The following is a 20860-nucleotide window of genomic DNA, read 5'->3' on the forward strand; positions in this document are numbered from 1 at the left end:
ACAGGGAAGCCGATTTAGAACATTACTAAGATATATAACTGGTAACGTAAGCTGAATGTGTCACTGTAATTGGATTAAGGTTTTGTTTAAACTAAATTTTGATCTCTAGCGACAAACATCCTAATTAACTAACTGATCATGTAACGAGGGAAATTAACTGTCTGTGGTGCTGAAGGTTACCGTGATCTCAGTGAACGCTTTACACTGCATAGTAACACATATAACGTGTTGTCGATACCGATTGGGACAATACTAAGAGAAACGAAAATGACTATAATTTGTCAGAACGAGGACTTTCAAAGGTAAAGATGAAAGCAAACAATTAGTGTTTCTAGTTCTCGTACATAACGAGTAAACACAAATTTACATTGCGCCGTTCTTCGACAAAATGTAATTTTTCACAGCATAACTCTATCCAAGGAGCCCCCTTTTACTCGCATTTCTATAATTGAGCTTGGTAAACAAAACAAAAATTAATTTCAAGATGACTGAGCATTTGCAAAAATAATTATTTTTGGAAAAGTTTCACCTAAACGGGGAAGCCAGACAGTAACCCGCTATCTTTCTATTATTAATTATTATTATTATTATTATTATTATTATTATTATTGAATCTTTATTAAGTCATAAGATAAATAATCACATATCCTATGTTACAACATTAAAAGAAGGCATATATATAAATTACAGAGAAAATCAAGATAAAAATTATAAGACTAGATTATGTTTAAAAATTAAGCGATTAACAAACGTGTTTTTGAACCTATCAGTGTTTATTTTAGGATGGTGACTTGTCTCTTTCCTCAGATTGTACTTGGTTAATTTCTTTTTTGGCATTATAGCTCTTAAAGGGTGTATTGTATTATTAAAAACATTCTTGAAGATACGCGTGTCCTGTTGAACTAACAATTCATAAACATTAATGTGATCGGATGTATACTTGCGCTTATAACATCGATCTAAGAAACATTGGATTGTTGTTAATTCGGAATTTACAGCGCCAAATACGGACAGCCCGTATAATATATTTGGTAGAACCAGATTTAGAAACAGATGGTCTATTTCGGCCTGATTGTACCCTTCTTTCCTTAAAGATCTTAAAATGAACAGGCACTTGTTTGCTTTAATTAGTTTTTCCCGAATATGTGTTATGAACCTACTGTCTTCCTGAAATGTTACCCCTAAAATAGTAAGCTCTTTTGTCTGTGGTATTCCAGACACCATCGGAAACTCTATTGTACAACCTTTCTTGCGGAAAATGATTTCCTTGCACTTAGATGGATTGCTACACATACCATTACTTCTAGACCACTGGGAAAACTGATTAATCAGTGCGATAGAATTGTCATTATCACCTATCACAGGCGAGATAATGGTTGTATCATCTGCATATTTTACCAGCACGCTCTTATTGTCCAAGTGTATCTCTAAATCACTGAGAAAGACATTGAACAAGTGCGGCCCGCTGACACTTCCTTGGGTGGTACCTTTGTTGACACTTTTCCATTTTCCAATAAACCCATTTCTAATGACTCTCTGCTGCCTGTCTTCCAAAAAGCTTAGATACCAGTTAACTATAAAAGGATTTAGGGGGAGTTGCTTCAATTTGTGTGAGAGGAGATCGTGTTTCACACTATCAAAAGCCTTGCTGAAATCCATAGCGAATAGGCGTACCGCTTTGCACTCTGGGATATCAAGATATTGATTGACAGTATGTTGGATAGTCAGTAGAGCATTGGTACAGCTCCCTCCCTCTATGTATGCAAACTGTGAGATCCCAGAATGTTCATCGAAGGTCTCCCTTGCGTGTGTTCCTAAGACAGCTTTCTCAAAGCACCTTGCGATGACAGGTGTCACATTTATTCCGCGGAAGTCTGATATTCCCGTAGGTATATCAACCTTCGGCAAGGGGTACAGGTCTGACTTTTTCCAAGAGACAGGCCAGGCGTGTGTTCTAAGAGACAGATTCCAAATCCAGGTGATCACTGGAACGAATAGCTCGGCGTGGTCTTTCCATATAGTATACGGGATGCCATCTGGTCCGGTTGCTGTTTTCTTTATACGCATAAGAGAATTCAGGACTTGTCGCTCTGAGATTTCTGGGACTTCCTGATCTTCACTAATCTCCAGAGGTGTTGGCTTTCTGTAGGCGTGGTCAGTACATAGGTCACCAAAGTAGTCATTTAACGCGTTGAGTTCGTAGTGGCCAAGAGATAGAGAAATCACCGGCTTGCGGCGCTGAGATGTTTTATCCACTTTTTTCCACCAATCCCGAGTTCCAATAGAGGCGATAAAGTCCCTTCTGTTTCTGAAAATGACTTCAGAGATCCTTTTATTCATAACTTTAAGACGGTCTAGATTACTGAGTGATATGCGTGATTTGGCTCGTATCATCGATCGAACGAGCGGAGTCATCCAGCCCGGGTCTCTTGAAGACATGCGCACTGTTTTCAGAGGCATGCAGCTATCCAGGTGCCCTAGGATGGTATTTTCGAGCCTACCAACCACTTCATCGACATCAGTTTCCTGTATCATATCATCCCAGTTTTCCTTCGCCAACGCGATATACAGATCACGCTTTCTATGAGCCCTTTGGTCACGCACGTATACTTTACGGCGGATAGGTGGAAGCTTTATACCGGGTGGTAAAATAACTCCCATGTGATCCGTCTTGGAGAGCATGTGAAAGGGATAGCACTTTGAAAAGAGATCCGTGCGGTTCGTGAAACAGTTGTCCAAACAAGAATTCCCTCTGGTGGGGAAATTAACCAGAGCATTCCAACCAGACATTTCTTCGAAGCGTTTGATATCCAGTTTGTTGACATCGCCACCGCACAACACAACTGTTTGTGGATGTTTGTCTAGTATATTATCCACGGTATTTACAAGATGATTCATTAGATCGATCTCTGCATAATTAAATTTTGGGGATGATAAACTCCACATATTACAAATCGATGTCCCTTGGGAAGTCGCAGAGTTATACAAATTAATTCATAAAGACTAGAGCGGTAAACATCCTCTACTGCAAGATTGTTCCTGATGTATATAGCAATCCCACCCTTATTGCGCATATCTCTGCCATTCCAATTTCTGTCTCTACGAAAGATGGAATAGTTCTCAATATTTACAATCGCATCCGGTTGTGCCGGTTTGAGGTGTGTTTCCGATACGACACAAACATCAATATCTTTAGATCGCAAGTCAGCCTCAAGTCCAACCGCCGCACGCACTTTGTTCTTAGTTTTTGCGAGACTGCAAATATTGATGAACATACACTTGGGAACGGCAAACTCCGAGCAATCGGTAGATGATTTAGTAGGCTCTCGAGGAATAGCTGTAAGATATCTGTTCTTAGCGGGATCTTGGAAGCGATAAGGTCTAGCAAACCGCCGGGTTTTAACAACTTCAATGGGTCGACATCTGTCGGAGTGTTGCGATGCAGAGATATTTTTAGTAATTTTCCCCAATCTTCGTAATCCCGGACCTCTGTATTTCAGAATTCCCAGGGATTTAAGGGTATCGAAAACATGAGGCGCAGGTCGGCCCGCCGAACGTCTCAGCGAAAGTAGCCTGTCACGATTGTGAGAGCAATGGATTCTGACTGACCCAATTGCAGGTTGACAAGCAGAGTCCGAGGAGTTGGAGCTCTGTTTTCGTTTACCGTGGTCATTATCCACTTCTTCAGGTCCAGGATGTGGATGGACATCCATATTAACAGTAATGTCGAGCACAACAAACTTCTCAGGGGCGGCCAGGAAGACCATGCCTCGACTGTCCCATTTCACCATAGCCCTTCTTACCCGGAGATTTCGAGACCGGGATACTCTCAGCTCAAATCTAGCCATCCAACTAATGCATCTTGATGTTAAAGATTGATTTCGATAAGCTCTTTCGACTGTTATCATAGTTATGAAGGTAAAAATATAGAAAACTGCAAGAGCTCTAAAGAGCGTGGCAGCCATATTGGCATGCATTTCTGTCACGTTCGATCTTTCAGGCACAAGCTTGACTCGTTTCTCGAAAAGAATTTGGCTAAAAAACATCCTTGTTCGTATTTCGTCCTTGGCTTTCTTTGGTTAACTTGTTCAATTTGAGGCTCAACGACCGAACGCATTGAAATTCCACAGCCTGTATGAAAAGTTTCAATTCTTCCATGTGTTGTTTGTTAATGCCCCTGCTGCGGGATTAAATTTCTTTTGAGCCGATTTGACCTTCAGCAACAGGGAAGCTTGTTTACTACATGAATTAGGTATATGAGTCATGCTGTAAAATCGTTTGACTGAGGTTTGATCTTTAGCGACAAACAACGTAACACGTCACTGGGGAAATTATCTGTCTGTGGTGCTGAAGGTTACCTTAATCTGGGTTGAACACTTTACATTGCATAGTAACACATATCACGTACTGTCGATACCGATCGAGACATAGAGAAAGGAAAAAGGCAAAATCCTCTGAACGAGGACTTTTGAGGGTAAGAATAAATGCATACAAATAAAATAATATTACACAACAAGGGATATTCATATTGTTTAGCACACAAAACTTAATTTGACGGAACAGTAATAAATGTCGGCTCTAGCTACAAACACACATACAGCACTATAAGACTACATTTTTATTTCTACCAGATTTATAGCCGTCTTTGCCTGATCCAATCTAATTAAAATCTCATCAGCATTACTAGCGAAATTAATTGGCAAAAATTCTCAATCCTGAAAGACGCCTCCTATGGGCGCACTGTCTTCTAACAGACATAATTGCTACTGTTAGATAATTATGTTTCATCTATTGACTTGATAATGTAAATCGGTCCGCGTAAAGAGATTCTAAGAGTAGGTTCGCTCTGGTAAAAAATTGTTCCGGATTCGATACGTTTTAGTGCCGGATTCGTTTTGCCGTCTACAAACAGGTAGACAAATCCGAAACAAAACCTCCCCTCTTTGGTCGTGTCTCCACATATTTTTAATCTGAAATTTTAAAGGTGGAACATCGAATCCGAAAACTTTTGAATCCGGAAGGCTTATTCGTGTAAACGATTTGAAGAACGAATCTGTGTAATTTTCCGCCTGTGATCTTTAGAGTTTGCTTTTTGCTTTTTGCTGGAGAACAGGCTAAGATCATATGGCAATCCATCCTGTTGTTTATAAGACGAATTCTTTCCTGATTTCTTCGTATCTGCTTTCGATACTCTCCTACTCTAAACCTTCGTAATCCTTTAGGGAGTAATATACGCGAACGACCTCGAGCAGAAGTTCATCATCTGTCCAACTTTATTTTGCATCTTGATCGACTTTAGCCTTTTTTTTTGGCGGAATTTTGTTGTCATCGATCGAGGCAAGAAACAGCCTTGTAACAACTTAATCAAGAATGTTTGCGGATTTAATGACCTATTTAAAAAGTTGGGAGTCCGTATACACTTTTATTGTAAACGCCTACGAATCCGATAACATTTATGGATCCCGAAAAATCTCCTCTAATATAAACTTAGTCTAAACCAGGCGCTTCCGCCGTTTCTTACCAGTGTCTTTAAGTTACAAGTGGTCTTGCAGATACCTTGTAATATGTGTCGTCAAAAAAGTTTCTTGTACTGAGAGGTTGTCGTTTGAGGCATCAGAGTGGATGGTCGATGTCGAAACTACTCGGCTACGTATCATAATTGTTTACAGACCACATTATCCGCCAGATCATCCAGTATCGACAACTGTATTCCTTAGAGAATTATCTGACTATCTTGAGTCTATTGTTATGTCCAGTGATCTGCTTCTAATATCAGGCGATTTTAATTTACATTTTGATGTACCTACTGACGTAGATGGGATACGATTTAGAGATCTTTTGGATTCTATGGGACTGCCACAACATGTAAAACGACCCACTCACTTTCATGGTCACACTCTTGATTTACTTATCACCTGTAAATTTGATGACTTCATCGCGAAAGAACCAGAGAGATATTTCTCTCTCATGTCCTATGTCACCTAAGGAGAGCTAAGCCTACCTCTATAGTCAAGCACGCTGAATTTCGGAAACTCAGGGTTATTTACAAGTAAAAAGATTCGGATGACATTCGTACCTCTAGCTTTATGTACCTCTGCTTATATCGTGATCCCGCTAACACCCAGCTGGAGGAACTAGTGGAATGTTGTAAGAATACTCTACGTACACTTTTAGAATAAACATGCACCTGTTCGTTCTTACACGATGGCCTTGTGAGCGGTGATATGACTGTCTCTTCTTTCAGCTTTACTACAAGAAACATGTATGACTATATTCAAACTACAGTAGTTTCATTTATCTTTTCATTTTTAGTTTCCTTACCCTTTTCCTTTGCATAAACTAAAAAAAAAAAATGGAAGACAAAGAGGTCTGTAAAAGTTTGAAACGAACAATCAAAGCAACACAGGAATGGATTATTTTCCTTTGATTTCGTCCGCTGATCTGGCAGTATTGATTAAAATGTCCTCTTTTTTGGAGTGTTGTAAAGCCCATTAAAAAATGAACCCCGATTTTTTCTTCCATTGGTAAATGCTTAACAAAAATCGTTCAGTGTGATATCATTGGTAATGCCCTTTCAGAGGATAATTTGTTCTCTGAATTCAGTTGTGCAAAGTAGTGTCTTGTAGTAATCTGATCAGGTTATCAAACCATCTAATTACATCTTTTAATTACCACATGCAAATCTATTTACCTCGTACTTGTTCGTTTGTATTGGTTTGTTTTAACGATATCATTCTCACACCGTGAACAATTACATCAAGCGTACCCTTTCTGCAGGTGGGGAAGTGGCTATTTGATCGAGGTGAACTCTTGCTTGACTCGCCACGCAAATACCACTGGCCTAAAAATAATGGATTTAGGCCATCAGTAACCTCTTTGGAATAGAAGCTGCGATTCGATTTTCCATCTTCCAACTGAAGATAACAATTTTAATGGACAATCGATCAATAGTAAGTCTTTATCCTCACGGTCTTTTCCACGGCCGGTTTTCCATTGGGATTATTTTTGGCTACTGATTCACGGTGTTTATTGTAACTGAGAAGAAAGGTTTTTTTAGCAGGTTTACGTCTCTGTCGGTCTTTGTTCTCGTGTTTTTGTTTTCTTGCTCATCTATGACGTCATCTATTGTTCCTTCAAGGAAAGAAAATCTTAGCAATTCTTCTGCTATATTATCTTACAGAAAGGCGCGCGCTTATTGCCTTCCATTGTAATGTACTATAGTTCGTGACTCTGATCGGACAAACGACGTATTTTCACGGTCGTTCGCTTTTCTGATTGGTTTGTTGTGTATTTCGTACGAATTTTATGCGAGCTTTTTTTCATGTGTAAATCCCAGTATGCATAAAATGAAAGAATATCCGAGATATTCTGACAATTTCCCACGAAGAAAACATCATATGGAGTTATCTTTTTTACTCGGATATGTTTAACCCTTCCACTCCCAAGATCTTATCACTAATTCTCCTTACTGTCAGCCATACAACTCTTATGATGTTAGTTCTGAGAATTTGGTATTATATCAAATAATAATCCCCTGATTCAAGTTTTTCTTTATCGTAAAGAAAAACATACAACATAAATACAATATCAAGCAGACAATTGATGAGAAGTTCTTATCAATCGTCTGCTAGATAATGTTTTGACATTGTAAGGAGAAATTCTCTCTTGGTCACTCATGGGAGTTAAAGGTTAACGTGAGTCACTCCATATATAGCAAACTGTGTAGTGCATCGATGATAGAGCTCTGTGAGTTGGTTTAATTCTCCAGATCATTGAAATTCTCATCAAGCTTAGTCTGGGGATAAAATGAGATGTCCAGCGGCCCTTAAAGTAACTCCGTCAAAAAGCTCTGGTTTGCAGGTTTTGAATATAACAACCTCGAGGAGTTCCTACATTCACTGTCTCTTGTAGTTCATGGTGTCTGAGTATGAAGCCTTGGCCCAGACGCCCTCTAATATCAACAATCACAATGTTTTAGGACGTAACTCGTTCGTCAAGTGCAGCACATTGTTCTATTTAATTGTTTCACAAAGTTGCACGGTTAAGGCTTTCTTTTTTTAAGGTTCTACTTCACAATGGCTTGCAAGTCTTCGTGATTCGATTTAGTCGGCGACTCAATTTACTCAAACTCACTGTTTCATAAAATCAGTGAAATGCTACTTTACTATCGACGTAAAAGCGTCAGAAGGTTCGTAGAGCTGCCATTTTAATATAACTTTATACCAAGTAAACACCGTCTAGAAAATGACAATATTCAACTTTTTCCCCCTGCCATTAGGTTACTTTTGAATCCCTTGGTCTATCCTCAGCACTAATTTGGCATCTTTTGTGCCAAAACTATCTACTCCCACCTTTCTGAACGTTTGACAGAAAGTCTCAAAAAATTTAGACTTAGTAACATTAGTGAAAAAAATGAATCCAAGTCATAAATTAGCGCCTTTGTTTATTACATTTAGTGACAAAATACATATTCATTTTTAAGTTAACTAAACTTACTTTAAGTTAGAAAGCAATAAAGTTCATTTTTCAGTCAAAATAAAAATAAAATTAACTCAGTAAATCCTCTCTTTGAAGGGCTGAAAACGATTCCTACGATTCCTGCTTCACCTTGGATATATTTCAATTCAAACTCAGGGGAAATATTGACAGAACCAATATCACTAAAATCAGTTATATTGTACTGCTGTTCCTTTTACATCATGATGTACCAACTTTAACAAAGCCAATTATGATGAGCTTGGACGGCATATTTCTTGGGAGCAACTGACTTAAAAGCCAATTCTGTAACATGTAAGAGGCCATTCATGTTAGTGACACGGAATACGTGGTCTTTAGGGTCTGGTGAAGCTATTTTCACGATTTCGCTGATTCATGTCTTGTAATTTCCAACAGCAATGACAAAAATCTCCACACCACTAGCCTTCAGCAATTCAGCATTTGGTATGGTCTTCGTGGGATCAACGTTTGATTGCCCATCGGTGATAAGGATAGCAATCTTTCTAGCCCCTGGACGTTTCCCTTTGGAAAAGGACAAATGAATACAAAAGGAGGATTTGCAGTGAACGTATTTCGTTTTATCTTTTTTTTTTCATTAAAAATCATAGTCATATAACCCCAAAGGGTGAATGAGTTCTAACTCCTTCTTTCAGCACCACTCTTAAATCGAATAGAAAGGTCATGATAAAAATTAATGATCGCCAATTTAAGAAGCTCCAAATTTTGAAGCAAATTTTCCTTGTCGGCACCCGGCATTGGAAGCTTTAAGAGAGCAGTGTATAGAATATATGAAAACTAATGTTAAGGTGTACAGGGTTAAGCTAGTTTATCAAATATTATTATAACTGATTTTGACTCAGAAATATCATGGAAAGCTCACAATTATGCACGTAGCCAATAGTTAAAATACATAGCGGCACAACTTATGATCGATCAAATCGCATCCTCTATCAGAGAAAGACTTATACAGGATATCACCGTTTATGCTCAAAATCGAGGCTGGGATCGTTTTGGTAATAATTTTACAATTTAATGAGTAACAGAACTTTGAATCATTACCATATGGACCCGTAGATTCCAGTTTTTTTTAAAGAAATGCTGCCATAACTGTTCGTGTTCTTTGCTTAAAATAAAAGCTCTCGAACGAAAATGAATTTGCACGTACCTGAAGAGGGATCTTCAAAAATCCTTTTCGCTTCTTTCAATGCAGCCTGAGTGTTGGTTGACCCAGGGAGATAGGGAAGGTTCTTTATCTTAATCCCTGCGACCGGATTAGCAACAAACTTAAAATCGGTCGTGGCACCGGTTGCAAATGTCACTGCCGCATATCTGTTGTCATATCCTATTTCTGACGCAATGTCAAGCGCGGTCTTCAAGGCTTGCTTTGCTCTTTCGTAGTTACATTTCTCAATCGATTCTGAGCGATCCAAAATCACCACGATATCTTCCTGTATGTCCTGGCTCTTGCTTATGACCTGCCACTTGCTCTGTCCAATCTGAGACGAGTACGAGAGTGGTATGCGTGGTATGCGAAAGAAATTGGTGACCAGTTTCATTGCGGTACGTGTTGAAATACTAAAAGAGAACGTGCGATAAATAAATAAATAAATAAATAAAAAACATGCTCTGCTTGCTCTCCACAAGGAGCTGACATGCACTGACACTGACACACAATCGAAATCCATTAACGTGTTGCTTACTTGTACCAAAATCTTAATCAATTTAAGTATGAATTGTATTTTCACAAACTAAACATAGGGCAAACTTAACCTTTCGCCCATCAAATGCATTTAAGTCATATGTTTCTTTTTTACATAGAACATGATTATGCACTCGTTTAAGATTCTGGGAGCACTTAAACCAGTATTTTTCTAGCGAAAAAAAGGAATCGGTCGCGGCAAGAGATTCTATTTTGCCATAGAGAAGGGGTTTTTTTATCCTGATGCAATGAAGAAATCGTTCCACCCCCTTTATCTATAGTGGTCTTTCAACGCCAAAGAAACAAAGAGTTCCCCTTGTATTTTCGTCCTCCTCGTTCTCGTAGTGGTGTTAGCCAAAGAATTCCTTGAGCCGGGTATAAAATGTCCCATCTCAAGAGCAATACTGAAGTACCTGCATTTATGAAATTATAATTTCCCAATTTGACAATAAGGTACGGAGACCTGGCAGTAAAAACAATGGACTTAGGTGCCTGTACACTTACACTGATAATACTGCTGATCACGCTTTGGAGTAGGTCTGAACCAATTTGGGTTCCTACCACAACATTGACCAGTTAAAAAGGCGAGGATGACGATCACCATTGATCGGTAAAACACCGGCGCCATTATTGGAACAGTTCGTCGCGAAGAGATTAGCCTCAGTTGTATGAAGAGATCTATACGTTCCTTGAAGTCTTTTGAAGCTGGTTGTTATCGCTTGGTGGATTTTATAGGCAGAAAGCAGTCCCTGTACGTGTATTCCTTCTCAGCAAAGACTTTGGCGAAGGTAGAGAATGTAGCAGAAGCTGTGGCGGGAAGGCTGAAGTTGTCGAGTTACGTGGAAGCCTGAAGCTTTATTTAGCACGCAGACTTTGTAAACTTTGCGCTGAAGTTGATTAAGGGAAGTTTCAAAAAGAGCAATTTGAAAGAACGACAGACATCACCTGATCAGCAAATTCAGTTCTAGTCTACAAAACCAGTTAACGATACTTTTTCTAATACTCGTACATTATGGTTTGACAAAAATCAACATTACGGTTAAAAACTGTTCTTCTACAAAATGTAATTTTCACGACCACATCTCCGTAATTCAGCTTGGTAAACAAAAGAGTACTTTCCACAAGACTGAGCATGTGCCAAACTATTTTTGAAAAAGCTTCACCTAGACAGGAAAGCCAGACTGTAACGTGTCTTTCTGTCACATTCGATCTTAAGGCGCAAACTTGCTCTGTTTTTCGAAGAAGAAGATGTCCTTTCTTGTACTTCCTCTCTGGATTTCTTAAGTTAAATATTTCAAATAAACGTTCAAAGACAGTGCGCGGTGGAGTATCTGAATTTGGCTCAACATGTTCAGGCGGTTTTCTCGTCCTGCATGAAACGTGTGGAACTCATCCATACTTTCTTTGTCAAGCGATGCTCTTGCTGCGTGACTAATTTTTTTCTTGGCTTTTTTGACCTTCAGTAACAGGGAAGCCGATTTGGAACATGACTAAGATATATGACTGGTAACGTAAGCTGTTGTTTCACTGTAATTGGATTAAGGTTTCGCTTAAACTAAATTTTGATCTCTAGCGACAAGCATCCTAATTAACTAACTGATCATGTAACCGGAGGGAAATTAACTGTCTGTGGTGCTGAAGGTTATCGTGATCTCAGTGAACGCTTTACACTGCACAGTAACACATATCACGTGTTGTTGATACCGATTGGGAGAATACTAAGAGAAACGAAAATGACTATAATTTGTCAGAACGAGGACTTTTAAAGGTAAAGATAAAAGCAAACAATTAGTGTTTCTAGTTCTCGTACATAACGAGTAAACACAAATTTACATTGCGCCGTTCTTCGACAAAATGTAATTTTTCACAGCATAACTCTATCGAAGGAGCCCGCCATTACTCACATTTCTATAATTCAACTTGGTAAACAAAACAAAAACTACTTTCCTGATGGCTGAGCATTTGCAAAATTGATTATTTTTAGACGGGGAAGCCAGAGAGTAACCCGCTATCTTTCTGTTAAGTTCGATCTTTCAGGTACAAGCTTGACTCGTTTCTCGAAAAGAATTTGGCTAAAATAAACACTTTTGCTCGTATTTCCTCCGTGGCTTTCTTTGGTTTACTTGTTCAATGTGGGGCTAAACGACCGAACGCAGTGGAGTTTCACAGCTTGTATGAAAAGTTTAAATTCTTCATATGTTGTTTGTTAATGCCCTTGCTGCGTGATTAAAAATTTTTCAGCTGATTTGACCTTCAGCAACAGGGAAGCTTGTTTAGCACACGAATTGGATATATGAGTCATGTTGTAATTTGATAATTTCACTGTAACTGGATCGAAATATCGTTTGAGTAAGGTTGGATCTTTAGCGACAAACAACCTAACACGTAACTGGGGAACTTATCTATCTGTGGTGCTGAAGGTTAGCTTAATGTTGGATGAACACTTTACACTGAACAGTAACACATATCACGTACTGCCGATAACGATCGAGACTCAGAGAAAGGAAAAAGCCAAAGTTCTCTGAACGAGGACTTTCAAGGGTAAAAATAAATGCATACAAATAAAATGACACACAACAAGGGATATTCAGATTATCTGGCACACAAAACTTTGACGGAACAGGAGTGAAAGTTGGCTCTAGCTACAAATACACACAGCACTATAAGACTTCATTTTTATTTCTACCAGATTTATAGCCGTCTTTGCCTGATCCAATCTTTGCAAAATTATTTTGCGAAAATTCTCAATGCTAAGAGAAGCCTCCTATGGGCGCGCTGTCCTCTAACAGACATAATCGCTACTGTAAGATAGTTATGTTTTATCTATTGAGTTGATAATGTGAAACAGTTGTATTGTTGCTATGCGAGTTGATTAGAAATTGCAAAATACTGAGAATTACTGTTCAACTACAACTTTACCAGTTTGATTTCCCGCTTTCCGATTGCAGAATGAATCAATTGGAAGACCAAAATATAGTATAACTATAAGCAAATCTCTCCTGAGAGGAGAACCTCAAAGTACATGAAAAACTAGACAGTCATAAAATAAAAACCTTAACCCTAACACTGAACCCAAAATCCTGTCATCAGTTGACCACACCAAATGCGACCTATTTGTCTCTTCGCGGAAAAACTCTTGTCCATGGGGACAAATCTTTGGGGGTGTGGTCGTCCTGCCAAAATAGGACTTCTTACGAACAACAAACATTCTAGGTTTTTTTCTATTGACCAAATTCTCAGTCAATTCATTAACCCTTGGAAAAATCTTCGCTTCACATTTCACTCGTCATTTCGAATACTTGTGTTGTCTTATCACGGCTAGTCATGGATATTGGTTTTCGATCGAATTTTCACTCATATGCGGACCAAAGTCGACATAGGTGCATGTTTCATTAAGAAACGACGGATTAACTTCCAACTGAGTTCTGCCGAAGTCATTCCCAATCTGTGATTGGTGATTAAATCTATGTTTACGTGATAAAGGAAAAATTTAACAGGAAAGTTTCATAAACAAAAGTCGGTTAGTTCACTTCAGACAGTTTTTCGAAAAGTTCAGAGCGAGAAGGGCAACGCATCCTACCCCACCGACCCCCCCCAGGAGTTTTCAAGTAATTCCATGGCCTTCACCAATGCAGCTTGAGTGTTACTGCCCCCTCCTGGGTGAGTGATTCGATTCATCTCACCGGCTGCGAAATACTATTTGTTTCCAAATTTGGACTGTTTCAGTTGGCAAGGATGGCACGTTCCCTTTCTCAATCAACTTTTAAAAAGAATCTAAGATAAACTTTGACTCTATAAATTGCTGAGAATTCAAAACTCACGTAACACAACTTACTCCGAACTGATGCTGTAAAGAATATCAGCAGATACATTGCAAAGGCAACATACAGAGGAATTCTTGACATTGCGAAGTCCTTCTATTTCGACTTGTTTAGATCTGACTTGCAGGTTTGAAATTCACCCACCTTTTAGCGTACTTTTATAGAGAAATTAACTTCCTTTTCACTGTTTACCTCAAGTAAAGCTCAACTATTTGTTTCCAAATTTGGACTGTTTCAGTTGGCAAGGATGGCACGTTCCCTTTCTCATCACACGTACATTGTTACTCAGCTTTGAAGAACACACAGTCACACAATATATACATTGTTATTTTTCTCGTTTCTTTTTACCATTCTGACCTTTAGCCATAGGGAAGTTTCGAGCATTGTGAATAATCATGAAGTGTATTGAAACCTATAATTATCTCATCAATGTGTCTTTTATTGAGATCAAAATTCTGTTCAAGATTAGATTTGATGTCTGAAGACAAAAAGCCCTCGAAATTCATAGACTGATCGATATTACTAATTAAGAGAAATATCAGTTAATCTCCTTCTCAGCTGAAACAGCTGCCAATTAATCAATTGCAGAACAAGAACAAATAAATAACAATAAATTTAACGGAAAATAATTCAAGTCTTTAGAGGTTGTGCCTAAAGGTACAATGTGAGCATGAGCTGCCTCAGCTGTTCGGCTATGTATTCGGCCATATCTAATGTTCATCGATGCTACGTGCTGTACAATATAACGGCTTTTGCTTTAGAGGGCAAGTATCACCTTCACCGTCCACCCCATCGTAAGTATTTGCATCAAAAGAATTTCCAATGGTTTTTAAAAATTTACCGCTTCATGTTAATCAAAAATTTTGCAAAATCCCGTGTGTATTTTAAAGCTGTTACCAACACTGACCAAAATGGCCATGCGCGGTCATTTTAAGAAAGCCTATTGTTATTAAAGCTGACACGTTCGTTTCACTACTGCAATTCCCTTCTTTAAATGACTTTGTCATGAAAACGAATGCCTTGTTTAGAGACCTTAGGCTGTTATACAAAATATCCTTGGTCGTTTCCCATAGTATTATAATCAGAATATTTTTTAACTTTCCTTTTTGCTTGGAAGTATTTGATTAGAATGAAATAATCAAAACATATTCTTACAACTTCCCCCGAAAAAAACAACATCACATGATGTTACCTTTTGTAACACCGGAGACTATTTAGCACATTTGTCGTAGAGCTCTGTGACTTGGTTTAATTCTCCTGATCGTTGACATTCTCATCAAGCTTAGTGAAGGAAAAAAAGATGTCAAGCTGCCCCAAAAGTAACCCCGCCCAGAAACGCTGCTTGGTAGACCTTGAAAAAACATCGAGGAAGTCCGTCATCTGCGAAATGATGGTCCAAAGCACGATATTCATTGTCTCTTGCCCTGGCCCATTTGCTCTCTTAGATCAACAATTGCAATATTTTAGGATGAAACTCAGTCGTTCGTCAAGTGCTTCAGGTTGCACAGTTCAATTGTTCCACAAAGTTGCACGGTTGTTGACTAAAAAACCTATTAGATCATGCGGGGGTTCTTTAAAAGTTTTACTTTGCGCCTCTCCACAGTGTCATGCCAGTCTTCATGAATCGATTTAGTCAATAACTCAATTTATGCAAACTTACTGCTTCATAACATCGTGAGATGGCAATTTACTATAGAACGAAAAGTGTCTGACAGTTCGTAGAGCAGGAGTTTTAATACAACTTTATGCTAAGTAAAAGCCATCTAGAAAACGATAATATCCAACTTTTTTCCCGGTCATGAAGTTGTTTTTTAATTTCTTCGTCTACCCATAAATCCTGCAGACGCAGTCCTCAGCAGTATTCTCCCACCTTTGTGCCCAAATTCTCCATTCCCACCTTTTTGAACGTCTAACAAAAAGTGACCACAAAACTTGACGTAATAACATTAATGACAAATTAAAAATTGACAAATTAATCTAAGCCATGAATTAGCGCCTTCGTTTATTACATTCCTTTGTTAACCAAACTTACTATGAAAGCAATAGAGCTCTTCTTTCAATCAATATTAAACAAAACGAACTCACAAAATCCTCTATTTTAAAGGTTGAAAACGTTTCCTACGATTCCTACTTGACCTTGGATCCATTACAATGTGATATTCAAACTTGAGGGAAATAATAAACTAATTACTTAATTGCTAAAATAAGTTATATTGAATTACTGTTCCTTTGAAACTACGACTTAAAATAGAAGGCAAGTTTGATATTTATCGTTTTAACAAAGTTTCTTATGAGGAGTTAAAGCTGCATATTTTTTGGGAGCAACTAACTTAAAAGCCAAATTTGTAACATCCAGGAAGCCATTCATGTCAGCGACGCGGAACACGTGGTATTTACGGTCTGGCGAAGCTATTTCCACGATTTCACTGATTCCTGATTTGTAATCTCCAACAGCAACGACAAAATTCTCCACACCACTAGCCCTCAATAAGTTAGCATTTGGTATGGTCTTCCAGGGATCAACGTTTGATTGCCCATCGGTGATAAGGAAAGCAATCTTTTTAACACCCGGACGTTTCCCTTTGAAAAAGGACAAATGAATACAGTAAGTAGGTTTTACAGTGAACGTATTTCAAGTTTTTTTTTCACTAAAAATCATAGTCATTTAACCCCAAAGGCTGAGTAAATTCTAATTTCTTTTTTGAGTACCACCCTTAAATCAAATGTAAAGTTAAGATAACAAAGGAAGTGATCGCCAATTTAAGAAGCTCCAGATTGTCAAACAAATTCTCTTTATCAGCACCCGGCATTGAAAGCATTAAGAGAACAGTGTAAAGAATATGAAAACTAATTTTAAGACGTAAAGTATTAAGCTGGTTTATCAAAGATCATTGTAACTGACTTTGACTTAGAGTTATTGTGGAAAGCACACAATATTTTCAATGTGTCCCTTAAGCATGTAGCCAATAGTTAAATTGTAGCGGCAGAACTTATGATCGATCACATCGCAACCTCTATCAGAGAAACAGGGTAATTTAGTATTATCAACTGAGTTGATAATGTAAATTGGCCACCGTAAAGAGTTTCAAAGCTGCCGTTTCGAGCGTTCATCCCTCGTCAGAGTGAAATCTGATGAAGGGCTAACGCTCGAAACGTCAGCTTTGAAACTCTTTACGGTGGCCAATTTACGTTACCAACTCAGTTGATATTACTAAGCTACCCTGATATACTCTCCCACCGACGCAGCAGCACAGTTTCTTTTAATTAGAAACTTACCCCCCTTTATTCATCTATCAGAGAAAGACTTATACCATCTATGCACAAAATCGAGGCTGGCTTGGTTTTGGTTATAGTTTTATAACTTAATGACTAACAGAACTTTAGATCATTACCATATGGAGCCGTAGATTCCAGATTGTTCTAGAGAAATGCTGTTGTAACTGTTGACGCTCTCTGCTTAAAATGAAAGCTTTCAATCGAAAATAAATTTGCACATACCTGAAGAAGGATCTTCAAAAACCCTTTTTGCTTCTTGTAATGCAGCCTGAGTGTTGGTTGCCCCACGGATATAGGGAAGGTTCTTTATCTTAATTCCTGCGTCCGGATTGGCAACAAAAGTAAAATCGGTCGTGGCATGGCTTGCAAATGTCACTGCTGCATATCTGTTGTCATATCCTATTTCTGACGCAATGTCAAGCATGGTCTTCAAGGCTTGCTTTGCTTTTTCGTAGTTACAGTCCCCAATCGAACCTGAACGGTCCAGAATCACCACGATATCTTCCTGTGTGACTTGCCTCTTGCTCCGTCCAATCTGAGACAAGTACGAGAGGGGTATGCGAAAGAAATTGGTGACCAATTTCGTTGCGGTTTCATTTTTAGTCGGCACGTGTTGAAATGCTATAAAAAAGTATATGAGTAACCAAATAAATGAATCAAAAACATGCTCTGCTTGCTCTCCACAAGGAGCTGACATACACTGACACTGGCACACACAAAACGCGCTAACGCATTACTTGCGTGTACTTATATCAAAATCCTAATAAAGTTCAAGTATTTTCACAAAGTCAACATAGAGCGAACTTAACCTTTCGCCCATCAAACGCATTGGAGTGATATGGATCTTTGAGTTTTACATAGAGCATGGTTATACACTCATTTAAGATTCTGGGAGCACTTGAACCAGTATTTGTCTAGCGAAAAAAGTGATTCGGTTGCGGCAAAAGGTTTTATTTCGCTATAAAGAATAATTCTTTTTATCCTGATGCAATGACGAAATCGTACCACCCTCATTATCTGTAGTGGTATTTCAACGCCAAAGAAAACAAGGAGTTCCTCTTTTCTTCTCGTCCTCTTCGTTCTCGTAGTGGTGTTAACTGAAGAATTCCTTGAGGGTGTAAAATGTAGCACTGAAATACTGGCATTTATGAAATTATAGTTTCCCACTTTGACAATAACGTAAGGAGACCTGGCAATAAAAACAATTAACCTGAGTGCCTCTATACTTACACTGATAATACTGTTGATCACGCTTTGGAGTGGGTCTGAACCAAAATGGGTTCCTACCGCAACATTGACCAGTTAAAAAGGCGAGGATGACGATCGTCATTAATCGGTAAAACACTAGCGCCATTGTTGGAACAGTTCGTCGCGAAGAGATAAGCCTCAGTAGTCTGAAGAGGTCTGAAGAGATCTGAACGTTCTTTTAAGTCGTTTGAAGCTGGTTGTCTTTGCTTGGTTGATTTTATAGGCAGAAAGCAGTCCCCGTACGTGTATTCCTTCTCAGCAAGGACTTTGGCGAAGGTAAAGAATGTAGCAGAAGCTGTGACGGGAAGGCTGAAGTTGTTGAGTTACGTGGAAGCCTGAAGCTTTATTTAGCACGCAGTCTTTGTTAACTTTGCGCTGAAGTTGATTAAGGGAAGTTACAAAAAGAGGAATTTGAAAGAACGACAGACATCACCTGATCAGCAAATTCAGTTCTAGTCTACAAAACCAGTCAACGATACTTTTTTTAATACTCGTACATTGTGGTTTGATAAAAATCAACATTACGGTTCAAACACTGTTCTTCTACAAAATGTAATTTTTCACAGCCACACCGCTCTTTACAAACAGCCCGCAATTACCCACATCTCCGTACTTCAGCTTGGTAAACAAAAAAGAACTTTCCACAGGACTGAGCATGTGCCAAACTATTTTTGAAAAAGCTTCACCTAGACAGGAAAGCCAGACTGTAACGTGTCTTTCTGTCACGTTCGATCTTAAGGCGCAAACTCGCTCTGTTTTTCGAAAAAGAGGATATCCTTTCTTGTACTTTCTCTCTGGATTTCTTAGGTTAAATATTTCAAATAAACTTTCAACGACAGTGCGCGGTAGAGTATCTGAATTTGGCTCAACATGTTCAGGCGGTTTTCACGTCTTGCATGAAACGTGTGGAACTCATCCATACTTTCTTTGTCAAGCAATGCTCTTGCTGCGTGACTAATTTTTTTCTTAGCTATTTTGACCTTCAGTAACAGGGAAGCCGATTTAGAACATGACTAAGATATATGACTGGTAACGTAAGCTGTTTGTTTCGCTGTAATTGGATTAAGGTTTCGTTTAAACTAAATTTTGATCTCTAGCGACAAACATCCTAATTAACTAACTGATCATATAACCAGGGAAATTAACTGTTTGTGGTGCTGAAGGTTATCGTGATCTCAGATGAACGCTTTACACTGCATAATAACACATATCACGTGTTGTTGATACCGATTGGGACAATACTAAGAGAAACGAAAATGACTATGATTTGTCAGAACGAGGACTTTTAGAGGTAAAGATAAAAGCAAACAATTAGTGTTTCTAGTTCTCGTATATAATGAGTAAACATAAATTTACATGGCGCCGTTCTTCGACAAAATGTAATTTTTCACAGCATAACTCTATCGAAGGAGCCCGCCATTACTCACATTTCTATAATTCAGCTTGGTAAACAAAACAAAAACTACTTTCAAGATGACTGAGCATTTGCAAAATTGATTTTTTTTAGGAAAGTTTTACCTAGACGGGGAAGCCAGAGAGTAACCCGCTATCTTTCTGTCAAGTTCGATCTTTCAGGTGCAAGCTTGACTCGTTTCTCGAAAAGAATTTAGCTAAAATAAACACTTTTGCTCGTATTTCCTCCGTTGCTTTCTTTGGTTAACTTGTTCAATTTGGGGCTCAACGAACGAACGCAGTGGAGTTTCACAGCCTGTATGAAAAGTTTCAATTCTTCCATAAGTTGTTTGTTAATGCCCCTGCTGAGTGATTAAAAATTTTTCAGCTGATTTGACCTTCAGCAACAGGGAAGCTTGTTTAGTACACGAATTGGATATATGAGTCATGTTGTAATTTGATAATTTCACTGTAACTAGATCGAAATATCGTTTGAGTAAGGTTGGATCTTTAGCGATAAATAACCTAACACGTTACTGAGGAAAATTTTCCATCTGTGGTGCTGAAGGTTAGCTTAATCTTGGATGAACACTTTACACTGTACAGTAACACATATCACGTACTGCCGATACCGATCGAGACTCCGAGAAAGGAAAAAGCCAAAGTTCTCTGAACGAGGATTTTCAAGGGTAAAAATAAATGCATACAAATAAAATGACACACAACAAGGGATATTCAGATTATCTGGCTCACAAAACTTTGACGGAACAGGAGTGAAAGTCGGCTCTAGCTACAAATACACACTCAGCACTATAAGACTACAGTTTTATTTCTACCAGATTTATAGCCGTCTTTGCCTGATCCAATCTTGGCAAAATTATTTTGCGAAAATTCTCAATGCTAAGAGAAACCTCTTATGGGCGCGCTG

General features: G+C 38.5%; 1 protein-coding gene across 1 annotated transcript; it reads right to left on the reverse strand.

The window, feature by feature from the left end:
- Nucleotides 1-8869: 8869 nt before the first annotated feature.
- LOC136278582 (von Willebrand factor A domain-containing protein 1-like) lies at nt 8870-10052 on the reverse strand. Its single transcript, XM_066162001.1, has 2 exons — nt 9662-10052; nt 8870-9018 (listed from the first exon to the last, which is right to left on the reverse strand). Exons 1-2 carry the CDS (start codon nt 10050-10052, stop codon nt 8870-8872), a joined length of 540 nt encoding a protein of 179 aa, XP_066018098.1.
- Between the last annotated feature and the right edge of the window lie 10808 nt (nt 10053-20860).

This window comes from Pocillopora verrucosa, chromosome 1 (assembly GCF_036669915.1).
Source record: "Pocillopora verrucosa isolate sample1 chromosome 1, ASM3666991v2, whole genome shotgun sequence".
Lineage (NCBI taxonomy): Eukaryota > Metazoa > Cnidaria > Anthozoa > Scleractinia > Pocilloporidae > Pocillopora > Pocillopora verrucosa.